At 39.1% G+C, this 15,936-nt stretch overlaps 1 protein-coding gene across 1 annotated transcript in view; it reads left to right on the top strand.

The window, feature by feature from the left end:
- The window catches only part of adgrv1 (adhesion G protein-coupled receptor V1), an 87,708-nt gene that overhangs the window by 59,252 nt on the left and 12,520 nt on the right, over positions 1–15,936 (top strand). Inside the window, exons 88-90 of the mRNA XM_072388146.1 lie at positions 4,760–4,876; positions 9,393–9,571; positions 12,140–12,297. Coding sequence (XP_072244247.1) covers positions 4,760–4,876; positions 9,393–9,571; positions 12,140–12,297 — 454 coding nt within the window. The remainder of the gene's footprint in view (positions 1–4,759; positions 4,877–9,392; positions 9,572–12,139; positions 12,298–15,936) is intronic.

Below are 15,936 nucleotides of genomic sequence, written 5' to 3'. Positions count from 1 at the left end.
AAAGTGATGACAGTTCTTTACACGAGATCACACTAAAACCCTGTCAGTCTACCATTTACTCTGCAAATATATCAGGTATTCCCAGAATAGAGGTGAAAGCTCTTGATATCACACACAAGCACATAGCTACACACCAGCACATAGACACACTATTGCAATACTGTCGTGTGTATTCACGTAAGTGCATGTAGATGGTGTGTTGGGATTGTTTGGATGTGAAACAGAGCAGAAGTGGGTGGGTGTTTATTTGCCAACAGCTTGCTCAGCATATATGCTTCAACCAAAGATTCAACACATAACACCTGTGAACTTTATGTCTGCAGTCTGACCTTATGTAACTAGACTGGAGCATCAAATCACAACAGGAAAACATTTTATGTACCTTCTTATTTCACTGCTTGATTGTTGTGAATCTCAAATATTGAAAATAAAACCTTTTATGCATTATTATATATCACTGCCTTCTTTAAAGCATGCATGAACATTTGACATTTGACACTTGTACCCAGTAAGACTGAATCACTCTGTTGGTGATGCAACATAGGCCTTTATGTTTTAAACTATTTCTATTTGATAACCTTCTATGTCTAGAGACAGTATATGTTAAGTAACATCAGTTACCTCTCCTCTTTGTCTACAAACACTGGCCTACTAACCCAGCAATCAGCCTCCTCCTTGTGACCTTCTTCTTGCATCTGGATAGCCTGTGCTTTACATGTATGAGCTGTGAGGCTGTGGCACATGAGGAGAATGATGATGTGTGCACATACAGAAACGCGTATGTGTGATTCTGTTTTGCTTGTGACGTTCCAGTCCTAATCCATCCTAATAATACTGTATGTAATTATCAGTATTTAAACACTCTTTGGTATGGACGCTCAAATATTCTGAATTTGTTAGTTATAGACAAGAAGAGCTGGTGTGGTTGAATGTGATGAGAGAACTTTATGCTTTCCATAGTGAGCCAGGGCATTGGTGACTGATAATGAAGGAATGAAGACTGGAGTGATAACCTCATATATATCTTTTTTTTTCAGTTTCTTTTCTTAATCTGTCTGAACAAAGGCATAAGAGGAAACACCCTGGGTGCAGGCTGATGCTGGAGCCAGCTAGATCAGACCGGTAGCTGTTAGGGAGAAGGGGGAGGTGAAGGAAAAGGATGGAGAAAGAGGAGGAGGGGTAAGCTGAGATGACGGGTGGAGCAAAGAATGGAGGGGGGGGGGTAAATAAAGGGATGAGGGAGGCAAGAGAAGATATGAGTATAAGGGTTTTGGACAACTTTAGATGGACAGTCTGGCAGGTAGAGCGCTAAGACCCAACTCCCTTAGTGATGTAATGCATCAGGCACATTCTATTTTTAGCCACACTTCTACACTTGTACAGCATCAGCACACAGGCATATTGATCAGCTGCACTACTCACTGGGAGGATGAGCTGCAGCCAGCAACAGCATGAAGCAGCTGCACCAAATTATTATGTTACCTCTTCAGGGACTTGATGTAATAGCGTTTATCCCATCTCTGTTATGCCTTGAAAAACTTTGTACTGCATGTCTTTGATTCATGTTTTGCTTCTGCATTTCAAAGTATTTTTGTTTTCTTTGATTCTCCACGCAGTGACTGCTCGTTGTCAGTTTCTGTAGCATTTACCAAAGTCGAGATCAGGTTGAGAAACAACCCTTTAGTTTGTTTCAGACCTGAATATCATATAAGATTTCAAGCTAAATGATGTCCAAATAGGTCAAATAATTCCCAACCAATATGTCTTGAACAAAAGAACCAACAAAAACTAAAAAGAGTTTGTTTCAGTGTCACAAAACAAGTTTTATGATTTGGAGACTTATCCAAGAAGCTATGCCAGTAGTTTGGGCGTAGCTCCTTGTAAAAAGGACTTTTTATAGTGTCTGTTCCTAACTTTAATAACCCCTTATCTTATCTGTATAAATCTCACTCATACTGGCAGCTAATATTTGTATAATACAGCAATATGTGAGTAGGCATAAATGACAAAGCTGACATGTGTGAGCTTTGTTATTTCCCCTTTTGACAAAAAGCACAAAATAAACTTTTTACTGCATCAATTGTGTTTTGTCCCTGTTCCACTTTCCTGTCTCTGCTTTGAATAAGTCTGTAGCAATGTGACAATCTAAAGAGCTCAAATCCTGCTGTTTACAGAAAATAAAAGAATGCCAAAGGATAGGGCAGTAGCCATGTCTCTTATAAACTTTACATCAACACCTGTCACCTTCAAACTGTACAAACCTGTCCCTGTGGCAGGTCATTGATATGATACTGTTGACGTGTATGTATTTATGTTATTTTTTCGGTGGGTCACGCAATGGCCACAATGCCCTTTGTGCCTACTTAGCAACTTCAGCTAATACTCCTCCATAAAGGTCATATCCATTTCCCTTCAAGCCCTGCTACATAGAGAGCTTTGTCTCAATGGCTTGAATCGCAGTAATCTTTTTCCTGTGTCGTATCTTCAATAAAGCTCAAGTATGAGGTGATAGGAACAGCACCACTGACAAGCAAAGGGATATAGCGTGATTGGTGGAAGTCTGTCCCTCCATCCGTACAGTTTTTTCACTTCAGTACTGAGTACAGTAGTAAGGTGCTCTGTCATTTACAGCTGTCCAAAGGATCAGTCTGCTCTTTCACAAATCTCCCTCACCAACATCCCAAATATCGCTTTGTGTCTTCTACCCCTAAGTTAGGGTTTCCTGTTCATGACTTTAAGTTAGTTTGATCATTACATTCAAGGAGGATGAACTTCCTAATTTTTTTTACTAAGTCTTAGTTTTATGTTTAGTTTTCTGTCCTCCTCTTCTATTATGGCCATGTGAGGGTAATGTATTAGCCAGCTGAGCTATATCAAGAGAGCATTATGAAATAGGTAAAAAACACAAAATAATAGTTAGATCAAGTTTTCTTTATGGAGTACTTGTATCTGCACATCTCTATGTGGCTGCGTTGGGACCTTTAAAACAAGATGGCCACTTATTAGATAAAATCCCCCCTGTTACGTGTTTTCATTGCCAGAATAAATCGCTTTATGTTTATCTATTAACCTTGTTTTTGTCCCTGACCTGAACCATATAGTTTCTTGCTCAAAATAGAGTGTAGGACAGAAACACACAGGTTCGTACACATCTGGAGAGTGGCCACCTGTCCATTCAGGCCTCTGCATGTTCTGCAGCCCTTTGCCCTTTTTTTCCCCACTCTATGAGGCTTGTTTGTCTTTGCTATTTCTCTGTGGCACCACATGTCAGAAAGTTAATTCCTTGTGACTGTTAAGAATTTTTTTTCACGGAAGGTTATTGTAAATTTGAGTGAGTACATTTATCAAAGCTGCCCCATATTGAGATTTGCTGTGTTTGATTTTAGACATGGTCAGAAACTGATTATATCAGTCTGAATAATCAATAAATGGGACGAGCTGAGCTGATAGGTTTGGAGTTAAAGTCTACGTACAGTTATATGTGCTTCATATTTACTTTTGGTTGTGTCAAATATTCTGCAATTAATCTTGGCATTTTTCACTTGGAAATTTTTCTTTTCCAAGAATAGATTTGTCATACTGTGCCTTCTGCCAAATTTACTAACACTGCCAAAAACACACAGCCTCATTGCATAATCTCTGTTCCCATAGGCTACCTGAACAGGTCAAAGCAAGAGTTTCCTTCCTGTGCTACTCCTCCCACTCACATCTCACATCCTCCAGGCAGGGTTTGGAGCATGCATGGGAAACTGACTCATGATTATTAGAAATGTTTATTTATTCAATTTAAGAAAATGGAAAGAAAGTCCCTGACTTTTCCCCTCAACAGGATGATGCTGGGGTTAGCAAGACTTGGAAAACCCAGGATTGGGCATTTTGGGTTTTCCTGGATGCTTTACAAAATGTGACCATTTATAACTGAGCAGAAAGAGAAAGAAATAGAGTGGAAGAGAAGAAGAAAGAGAGTATGCTTTAAAGGAAAGACTGTAGAGAAAAGATGGTAGAGGAGTGGCTATTTTTAGAGAGCCCTGTTCAAACAGGTAGTGTTTAAGGTGTAATTTAACAGCATGTCACTTAGTGTCACCTTACTGTAAGCAGTCTAAGCTGCTACTGAAGAAAGAAATATTTTCATTGTTGTAGAGTCCTTCCTTTTCACCTGAAGCTATGTCAGCTACAGTGTGTACAATGAGAACATTTGAGTCCAAGGTATCAGCGCTCCATACACTCCCCTGCTCCCGCTGTCTTCCATTCACCTCCTTTCTGTTCCACGGTGCTGGCAGCAAGCCAACAGGCTGTGGGTTATATAACAATTGCCAAACTGCAATGCCACCAAAAGTGAATGAAGCTCTCAGATGGACTGCAGAGCTGCATTATTGTCTGCTGCTCTTAAGGGTTTTCCACAGAATCCTGCTTCCAATATTACAAACTGAGTTTTGGCGCTGATGTATTTCTGCCTACAAAACTCTCTTTCTGTTATCTCTCTCTTGCCTTCTCTCGGTCTCCCACACGTACACATTTTCAAACATTTTTTTTCTGCTGCAATTGTATAATGCCACATGATTGCATTTATTTGTGCTTTTTTGTACTAATGAATAATTATTTCATGATAACATGAAAACATTTGTTGGTGTTGTTGAGGTTGTTTCTACTTTTGCTCCTACACTGGAAGGATGATGTAACAGGTCTGTAGAGCGGGTGAGGATTAGGTTGATCCTGCTTTCTCTTGTAAAAATGTGTCTTTTCTGTCTTTGCTCCACAGATTTGCTTTCTGGTGTCAGCTTTTCGTGGCCGGATGTTCTCAGAGGACAGCTGTGCTGCTCTGGCGCTTTTCTTCCACTATTTCCATCTCAGTCAGTTTGTTTGGATGCTCATACAGGTAATACCGGGTTAATAAGAAATACTGCATACTAATAGTTCATTTAGACAACATACCTAAAGCTTCTTGTCACATTATACCAGCATAACGGATAGGGACATAGAAATTATTTTTGTCCTTTGATTTAATTTGGGGTAGGTGGCAGCAAGAAAAACTGGTTTTGTGTAATTGTTGCCTTATTGCCATCATGTGAAAGTTTAAGTTGGATGATTCTGTTCTGACTTATCAATAAATTTCTACTTCTTAGCCTGGAAAAAGATACAAGAGTAAGGCTGCTTAACTGCCTCTTCTATATAATAGTGCAAGACTGTCTGAAGTCTACTTAGACCATTTAATTCTTCCTGGTGTGTAATCAGTGCTGTTTTCTGTATTAACCAACAGGTGTGTTCATCAGCATTTTTGGTTTTGATGGATATTTGTTTCATTGTTTCATATTTTTATTGTATTGCCCCAATATCAAAAACGATTTTGATTTCTCATCCAACACAAGGATATATGACTCATTGTTTTCTGTTTTAAACATGCATTACATCTGTGCCCCACAGCTTTAAGTTAGCTCTGTAAATCTTGCCTGAGCCAGTTTAGTCCTTCAGAAAGACTAGAGATGACTTATGAGGTTAGGAATGTCGTAAACATTGGCTGTAGTACTTTGCTAGTATCACTGCTCAAGGGATAGGTCATTTAACTCAGCTTATCCTTTCTAACAATTGCAAGGAGAGATAGGATTTTTAAGACATATCCCGAATGAACAGATTTGATAGACAGTGGGAAACCAAAATCATCTTGTGAGCTAGTTATGTTCCTGAAATCCCATCAACCACCATGTGTTGAACCACCGAAATACAAACTTCCTCATCATCCTATATTTTCTCCTGTTGCTCTACTCTTGCAGAAATGACAGCTATTTTCCTTGTTTTGATCGTTTAACAAAAGTTTATTACACATTACATATGTAAGTGAACCTAATCAGTATTTATGTATCAAACACAATCTCTTTTAGCTCATATTATGTGATTTGCGGAGCATTATAAGATCAGCTCCTGAATAAGCTAAAGGGGACCAAGCTGTGGTCTACGTGCTGAATGGATTAAATGCTTTTTTCTGTCAGGTTGTTTACTGACTATGACTTCTGTGGTGTCTTAAACCATAAATGCTTGGGCTGAGAGCTTTCATGTGGCTTAAGAAGTGTTTGAGATGAGTAGTGACGTACAAACTGATTTTAGACACACATAGCTGCAGTTAGTCTGGCAGCAGAGCTGATTAGATTTAGTGGAGGGAATATAAACAATGTTTCAACCCACACAGAGTTCAACGGAGGGGATGTAGTATGATGAAAACAATCACTTTGGATTTTATGGTCTTATTCATGCCTGTACTTTCTCATTCACTCAGTCAAATTGCACCTGTTTTTCAGCACCCCAAACTAAAAGCATCTAATTTTTTGAATGTCAGCAGCGGTACTAGCTGACAAGGAATATTCTGCTGCCACTCTAGCTTTAATAGATGTGTGGCACTGAAACCATTCAGGTCTCTACAACGTTTATCGACCCTAGTGATGTTTCACCGCCAATTTTTCCCTCCTATCAGGTAGCTGCTTTCAGATGAGTGGCTGAAATGAGCAGGCGCCAGCAGCCCATCTCAGACCAAAAGGAAGACTTGAATCAATAACAGCAGCATGTGTGTATGTGAAGATGGGCATCTCAAATAATTGGTTGGGGAATATACCCTGGCTTACTGCCAGTAATTCAATCTCAGTGGAGATAAGCTACTTCTTGATTGCAGAGGCTCCAAGAAACAACCTCAGCGTACTTTATTGTATATAGTGTTACCTGACGATGCAGGTATTTCAGCTGTCAAGAGAAGTATTATTGCTGTCCTACTAAGCTAGTTGTTTGAAACTCAAATGATCAGCTAGGATACCAGTTTTACAGCTTTGTTGGTAGACAACATGCCAGAATTATATTACAGGCAAATGTATTTGATTGTATTAGTTGAAGGACAGGAGGTCACCAATGACCATACAGGTGGTTAGACTGACTTTAATGTGAACGTCCCCAAGAATTACAAAAAAAAAAAAGTATTTGCCTCCAATAGCATTAAACACTTTTTATGTTGTTTGTCTCCCTCGCAAATGATATAGAAATAATCCACAAAGCATAGTTTCAGAGTGTACGATTCCAGTAAAAATGATTCTCCGAAAAGGAGCAAGTGTCATCAGGTATAAGCAGGGGCCTGTTCTCTATATATTGCATAAAGGATCCATTATTTATATTTATGAGGAATTTTACTAGATGGCTCACATTTAAGGTAACAACCTTCTACATAAGGCTGCCAAAACTATACAAGACTGCTTGCAAAAAGTGGCCAACTATTGAAAATAATTTTTATTGGTTATATATTTCACTTTTCTTCTGCCTTGAGCTGACATTTGTTGTAATTTGGCGATTTGTAAATAAAATTAAATTGAATTGAATTTAAAATTGCCCTGTGCACCACACATGAACAAAAAAGGAAACATAAATCATATTCCAACAAGAGACTCATGAACAATGACAAGAAGTACATGATACCATGAATCATGAACGTGCCTCTTAGAGTACTATAAAGTCTTACTGACTTTGCAGAAGATCTAGCATGAAATTGCTGCAGCTCTGAGGATGATGATAAAAATCAATAGATCATTACTTGTATATGTGGTATTTATTTGCTGTGTCGATGATCTTAGCATTGATACAGTTTTTCAGAGTTACTATCAGCAGACAGAGGACCTGGAGTTGTGTTTGAATAGAAAAGTAAAAGTTTTATTTAAAACATGCATAATGGACTTTTCAATTAACCTACTGGTCAATAGCACAGTTCAATTAATGATCTCTGTCCTTTTAAAGCTAATAAAGAAAGGGCAGCATCCACTTGGACTGGCTTCACACCAGCTATGGGGCTATTTTGGAGGATATAATATAAGAGAGGATCTCTTCCTCTGAGCCACTGGCTGAAAAGATCTTTCAGCTACTGCATCAATCACATGGACAACATAGCCATGGTTGGGCTGTTCCTGTTACTTCCTGAAAGTAATGCCACTCATCTAATCTTGTTTACAAGGACAAACCTGCTTAAGAGTAGTTTTGACCTTACACATATGTTGTTGTGACAGCTAATATAACAACTGTTACAAAGAAAAAAAGGATCCCTGACGATGCCAAATCATTAGCAGTTTATTTCATGTTAATCTGAAGAGGGTAGACAGTCCCTGGTCATTGCAAGCCGCTTGGAAATTTACTCTCATTTGATCATGGTAACACAAGACTGCTGACTCAAAATGTGGAGAACCAAAGCCAACAATCTCTGGTGGGCCACATACCACTAGAAGCTGACCAAATATAGGAAAATACTTTTAGCATAGCAATAATACAAAGGTACAACCAAACATCAAGTCATCTTAGTCAGCAGGCCTGCTAATCTAGATCCCAGCCATTTTGCCTGGCAACAGAATGCTGTGTATCAACAGTAAATGATGGATGCAGCCACTGCAGAGACAACAGCTCAGCACAAAGTTACCTGTCATCTCTCCACTCTGCTCACAGCCAATGAGCCAACAGCTACTGACTCTGACATACTTCATTGTGTTGTCTCAGTGCAGCGTAGTCACACACCTGGAACCTGCCAGTCATGCTTAGAAAGTATCTGTTTTTGTTTGTATTTGTTTTGTTTGTATTTTTGGATGTTTATGCAGTGGGTTCTGTTGGGTCGGTGGTTATACAATATGGTTATAGTGAGTTATTTGAGGAAGAGGTCAGCATCCGTTACCTTGCTGTCATTTGTTGCATCACATTGTCCTCTGTTCAAATGTCCTGCCTGAGTGTTTCTAAACAGATGGATATAAAATATTAACAGCTGTTATTATAGTGTAGCCATCAGCCTATTGTATAAGTTTGAATTGCTTTGTGGTGATGTCTCAATCTTTTTTCTTTTTTTTCTTTTTCTTTTTCTTTTCAAACTGTATTCGGTTTTAATCAAGTTTTTTCCTCCTAGAGTTAAAAAAGAAGAAAGAAAAAAAGAGATGGAATAAAGGTTTCCAGTTTGTAACCCACTCACCAAAGAGAATCTGAGATGCCTTTTCTACTTGTGCCTTCAGTTTTGAAAATAACCACTGCTCTTTGCCCTTTCTGTCTCCAGCGCAGTGGCTGTTGAAGTCTTTACACAAGGATTAGACATTGTGTCTGTGTTACAATCAACAGGTGTTCAGAAAAGCCACTTATGTAACAATGAACGGCTTAGTGTATCAGATAGACGAGACTATAAAAGCCTTATAGATAACAAAGCAAACACAACTATTTTGGATAATGATGTAAGAGTGTTTTAGTTCTTCACTGTGAAGACCAAATGTCCTCAGTTAAAAGTCCTCTTATCCCTTATATTATAGAGGAGAAATATGTTTAAAGGAATCTTTTTAGTTAGTTAGTTTATTCTGTTCCCATTTCAGTCATTAATTAGTTGTTTTCTCAAACTGTTTCCTCAGGCTGTGAACTTCTGGCAAGTGCTGGTCATGAATGACGAACACACAGAACGTCGATACCTGCTCTACTTTCTCTTAGGCTGGGGCCTTCCTGCCCTGGTCATCATCGTTTTGGTCATCGTTTTACTTGGCGGCTTTGGATGGACCATACATGCTGTGTATGGACTTGTGCAAGGAGATGTGTGAGTTGAAAATGTATATAAATGCATGCAGAATTGGACATTTTTTTTAAACCAAGGACAGGAACTTGGAATTAGTCCATACCTTCTCTAAACTTTCTTTTTTTGTCTAATAATAACACTCCCAAGTGTGTTTTCAAAACTGGTCTGACTCACTTGTAGTGACTGCAGATTATTTTTTAAGCTTAGGGACATTCCACTTCAGATGAGAGCAAAAAGAAAACACCTGAGCCAGTGACATCATATGAGGAGGTAGCTTGTCCAATCAACTGAATGAATTAGTGAAGGAGTGTCAGTGTTTCTATGCATGGCCCCACACAGAAACCTGAGTCTTTACCTTGCAGGTGGAGTCTTTTAGAAACCGTTTTCCATCTATATATAGTGCCTCCAACAAAACAAGTGAAATCATTTCATAAAAAGCTGCACAATGATCCTTAGACAGGTGTGTCTATTATTTTGTGTGTACTTGTGTGTTAATCTCTGTGTGCATTTTTCCTTTTTTTAATGTGTGAACAAGTGTGTGCAATGGTCACAAAGCCAAACACTGATGAAGTTTAACCCTCAAATCACATCTTAAATTAGTCTGTGGTCTTAGGTGTGGCTGTTATCCTTGGGATCAACTGAGTATGCGTGTTTCCTGTGGGTGGGAGGGTGTGAGACAGTGAGACAGTGACCATACACATGAGAGAGTTAAGGACACAGAAGAGTATTCAGTTTCCCAGAGAGCCTGCCCTCCTCTGCAAGGGAGTGAGGCAGCCTTTGAATTCATTCACCCCCTCTCTATTTCTCCTCATCAGAGTAAACAGGTTTCCTCTTGTTTTCTCACCACTTCACTCGTCTCAGTTTCACCCTGCCTGCGTGCAAAAAAAGGTCAATCTCAGACCTTACGTCAGAAGACATTTTAGTTGAAATTGTATCTGAGAGTGTGAGCAATTGTTAATTGTAAGTGAAAACACTTTTTGTTTTGGAGTGATCGTTGCTAGGCCTAAAAAAAGCAGTTAGTGGACAATAGATATGTAAAAGCAGAGTAGTGTAAGAAATCAACAAATCATGCAAATTGTCCAGTTTTTCTTCCTCTTTTTGCCTTGATTATACTTTGTCTTCTGATTTTGTGCTTGGCATACCTGACTGCAATGCAGCATGACATTTTCCTGATTCAGCTGGGGGGTCATTCTGTGGATAAAAGTTCCTGTTAGTGTTTTGTGTGACTGGACCTCATTTAGTCTTTACTGTGGAACGTGCTCATGATAATGCATCCTTCACTAAAACAGGTGCAGAATTACAGAATTTAGTCTTCCCTCAAGTATTGCATTACCTATGAGCACCTGCCTGATCAGCTCAAGTGATTTGAAAATTTGACCCAGTTGGCATTTGCTAAAGAAGTAAATCTTATATTAATTTGAAAGTGTTTGTTTTATTGACTCTAATTTTAAGTCTGAAATGGTAAATTGTGTTACTTCGATACACTGATGTTATTATTTGTCTTGACACTATCGATCTATGATGTAAGTTTGCTCTATCTGGTTTTATAGTCGAATCACATAACTTTTTTTAGAAAGTCTCCCACTGCATTTTCCCCTTTATACTCAGTTAATTTATTTCATTAACTTTAAATTGGGTGCTCTTTACTAAAGGACCGGAGCTTTAGCGATCCATGACTTAACTGCCTATATAGAAAAGAAATAGAACAAACACTGTGTTTGGGCCTGTGAATCTTTACAAATCCACCATAAAAGGCTCTGCTCACTTTATGTCTTCCCTGCCAGATTGCAGAGTCGCAGAAGTAGGCCCCTGGGTAATGTTTTCTTCATCCTCCTAAGGAATCCCTGGGATTTCTCTTTCTTGTGAGATTTTCTGTACTGTAGGCTCTCATCCCTTCACGAGGTCACACCAGCACAAATGTCCATATTGCAGGGATATCAATGTCATCATCTTGCCCTCTTGGCGGGATGATGCAAGGCTTTATTTGGCATACCTCTTTATGTTTTGACGAGCATATATCTAATTATTTTACAACTGCTGCTCAAACCTGCGGGTGTCCTATCTCCACACGATGCTCCCACCAAACCAAGCCTGACCTTGTTTTGAAAAAGACAAAGTCACATGAGTGTTTTGCTCGTTGTTTTGTAGCTTCTGTTTGTATAGACATGTTTAATTTCCCAGAGAAGAAGATGTTTCACTCAGTTTTTGGCCTTGGATATTATGAAGAGTGAACTGGTTGTTCAGAACAGGGTGAGACTCAGAGTTAGGAACGTGTGTATTTTGCTTCAGTTGAGCAAAAATCCTGTGGGTCTTAGGCAGGCTCAGAGGTCTCAGCGAGTAGATCCTATTTGTAAAACCTGCAGAAACAAAGTCTTAGAGCTAAATTAAGTGCATTAAAAGCATGCAATACGTTTCCATTTTCCAGAGCTTTCCTCTGAGCCGGACGCACTCATTACTCAATGTGTTTTTGTATGATTTTCCCTTCTGTCACGCTCACTCGTCTTTTCTTTTTTGCCTATTGTATTTCATTCAAAACAATATACTTCTGCCAAACCAATTGCTGACTTTTCTGTCCATCTTCTCCTGTAGGTGTTTTATCCCAAACATCTATGCAGCTCTGTGCACAGCGGTGCTAGTGCCTCTCATCTGTCTAGTTGCAGTGTTAGTTGTGTTCATCCACGCCTATCAGGTTACTGAACAGTGGAAGGCCTACGACGACATTTACCGTGGACGAACCAACAGCTCAGGTAACCAACCAAATATGATGTATATATTCCCATTTATGCATGAGCACAAATTTGAGAGAGATTGTGTAGTAAGAGAAAAAAAAAAAAATATATATATATATATACACACAGAGATGCGACCGAGGGTCGCTATGTGTACAATCACACAGTTTCAGTTTTTTTCTTTTGCTTACACTACAAAAACTAATAACCTGTTGCCAGGTGCCCTCAGGATCTAAACTGCACACACCCATATTTTCGGATAAGATGTTGAGCCCTTATTTGTCTCAGCTTCCTGTCTGTCTCCCGCTCTTGAAACAGAAACTTGACCACTACTAAACATTCTGAACACCTTGCTAATGTGAGCGAAAATATGTTGACATTCACATTTTATTTAGCCATGCTGTTTTTTAGACTAAGGATAACGCTTCAAACCCCTTAAACTAAAAGCACTAAATATACATTATACAGTAATGATCTAAGGTGTGTGCAAACACTCTCAAACTTACACATTATGTAACTTTATTGTTTACACAGAAATAACTGTCCCACTTATGGCAGATGTGAATCAGTCCTATTTATTCAGTGCAGTCAGTTACTTTGCCCACACACGAAGATCCAAGCCAAACCCTTTAGTCCCTCATCATCGTGGCTGTAATCAGTGGCCATCAATGGGAATCAGCGGGCTTTAGCTTGTTTTGCACAGTCAAGGCCATCCAATGACAAAGCAAAGCCCGAATTAGTGCCAGTCCTTTGGCTGGCGAGCAGTTTGCCACGTACACTGTGCGTTGCCTCTGAACTGTGTTGAAAACCAAAACAGTGCTTTGCTGAACTACAAGTAGGTGTGCCTATTTAAAAAGGAAGCAATGCCTTTTCATTCCCAAAACAAGACTGAGGCTAAAGGGCAGCTTGTAGGATATTACCTTGATGGCAGCATTTTGTTGTGAAAATTAGAAATGAAGCAGGTTAAAAAGCAAAGAATGATTTAAATAATTTTTATAGCACTTTTTACACTACATAAAAATCACCAACACCTGCTAATATTTTAGTTTTGAGTACAAGGAAATAAATTTAATAGGCATTCAGTCCCATGTGAGATGACTTTGCAGTAATCATGAGTATTTATCAGCACCAGCTCTCATTAACACTGATGGGAACTCATTGGTGCTGTAAGGGGCTGCAAGAATGGACACAGCTCTCCTTTCCTTGACAGAAACGCACATTTCTTAACCGTAACAGCTCAAAAAGTGGCTCTGAAACTGAACTCCATCTTGCTGCAACCTGTATGAAGGTTCAAGTCATTTGTCATGTTCCCTGCCCTTTAACCCCTGTTCCCTATCCATTAGAAGTGGGTGTGGGTGGAGCTGCATGAAATATATTTGATTCATTCCAAAGGGAAATTATAATGTTGTAGCATTGTTTTCACCAATCACTAAATATTACTTATGATTATTATTAATTAACTATCATTGTTATTAGTTATATATAATTAAAGTTGACAACACTGATAGTCTTATCAAAATTCATGCAGGAATTTGACAGTGTTTGCTGCACCTTTCGTTATTTATCTGGACACAATACAGCCCTGTTCACTCTTTCACGTGTGTGTAAGTAGTAAAGTAAGCATGCAAACAGTACACTAGAGCATGTGTCTCTGTGTTTTTCTCTTTATCTATTGTTGCTTTTTTCTTACTGCAGAGTGTACAAACACTTGCAATTTATCAGTGTTGGCTTTGTGTCAACTGGTCCAGAGTCCGAAAGAGAATTAAAATATTATGAGTATATTTTATTGTTCAAAACATTTTGCTCATTCCATGTTGAGGCTGTAGTGAGCAACAGTCTGACCAATAGAGTATCATAAAAGCCTTTCCATTTGCCTATCTATGAGCATCATATACTTTTGCAGACTCTTTCTGCAAAACTTTATTAAACACCTAACAGCTCGTCATCGCTATTTTACAATCTGTAATGTGAGTTTAAGCTTGACTTTGCTAACCAGCTGGTATAAGTTCACAACCTGTGGCATAGCTGATCCCATAAGGACAGTGAGTATTGAGGTCACACTTTCAAATTCCTTACTACAGTAAACAACGGATGAGATAAGCTGAGGGCTAATCTGTGCATGTGCGCATGAGTGTGAGAAGCCCACATGTAAAACTCACAGGACTGTGTGAAATATAGCAGGACCTCTGACGTTAGTGAAATCAAGCAAGTGGACAAGCGTCTTGTTTGAACACGTTCTCAGCCCCACTTGCAGACGTGTACCTGTATCCCAGAGGAAGACTGGAACTCTGCCACATGGTCCAAAGCAAGGCTTGTTAGCAAAAATACATGATCATGTGTATGTAAAGATCCTCATTAAGTGCTTATCACAACCCAACTGAGTCCACAAGGTGTGTTCGCAAAACACAATGTTCTTTGTATACACATGTTTGTTCAATGCCAAGTGCTCCCTCGCTGCACTTTGATCACTGATTGTTGAGGAATGTGAATTAAACAAATACATGTGATGGTTATGGTTTTATTGCTGAGTGCTGCATTGCTTACGCTGTGTTTGGGCCTGTGAAGCTGCTGTATGTGCAAACCCGCATTTGAAATCCAAGCTCTCATCTGTAGATGGTCATTGCAGCACATTAAGACTGGATTCTTTTATTCATGTCTTCTATTACAAGATACATTTGATATTTAGAAAACTGATGATACATTTAGAAATCAAACAATTTAAATCTAAATATTTGGTATTTTGTTCTTTTTTTGGGAATAATTTGTTCCCTTTGTTCATCATGACCACTTAATAAGTCACACACAGCACATGTTTGTTACAGCTTGTTGTTATTAGAGCCGGTGACCTTTTTGTGATAGTAATGTCAGCACTGTCTTGAGTTTCTTTTTCTTCAACATAGGCTCTCTTCATAGTTTGTCTTGTCACACCAAGAACCCACACTGATCAAATATAAACTGGGATTTGTTGAGGAAAGCAGCTCCCTCTTGAGCAAAGTTCCCCTGAAATCTCTAGGTCAGAAATCAAAGATTAAAGTGTTGATGTATCACTAAGCTCCACCAAACAGAAAGTTTACTAATGCACACATACTGTCACTATTCAAAACAAGTATTTGCTCTGGCACTTTTTTTTTTCATCTTGGCGGTGTCAACTCAAACAGTCAGTCAGTCAGCATTTTGCAGTCAGTCTCCACTTGGCTCTGGGAACCTGTTCTTGCTGTGGGAGCTCTGCCCTGTCCACAGACTGGAATGTGCTTACATGGTTGGAAAAATCCAACCAGAGAGGGAGGAAATGGAGACATATGTGCAAGATGGAAGAAAGACAGGGAACATGATAGATGAGGACCATGTTGTTAGAAGCAGCAGAAAGTAGAAGAAACAAAAAGAATTTTCAAAAACTTCAACAGATTTGGTAACTGTGAGCAAAAATATTATAAAATGAGACTGTATGTCCTGCGTGGGAAACTTACTGAAACTAGATGAGAGTTAATGGGACTGAAGCACTGGAAAACAATAACCAGAGTATCAGAAGGAAATCTGACTGGAAATAGGTTTCAAAGGGAAAGGGAGAGGCAAGACAAAGGAAATGTCACTAAGAAAGTATAATCAGGCTGTGTCGGACAAGAGTTGCTCTGGGAAAAGAAGCTCAACTTGGAGCAG

The sequence above is a fragment of the Leuresthes tenuis genome, unplaced genomic scaffold (genome assembly GCF_036924035.1).
Source record: "Leuresthes tenuis unplaced genomic scaffold, fLeuTen1.0.hap1 SCAF_6, whole genome shotgun sequence".
NCBI classification, from domain to species: Eukaryota; Metazoa; Chordata; class Actinopteri; order Atheriniformes; family Atherinopsidae; genus Leuresthes; species Leuresthes tenuis.
Note: the sequence above shows the minus strand (reverse complement) of the source record. Positions and strands in the feature narration are given on the sequence as shown.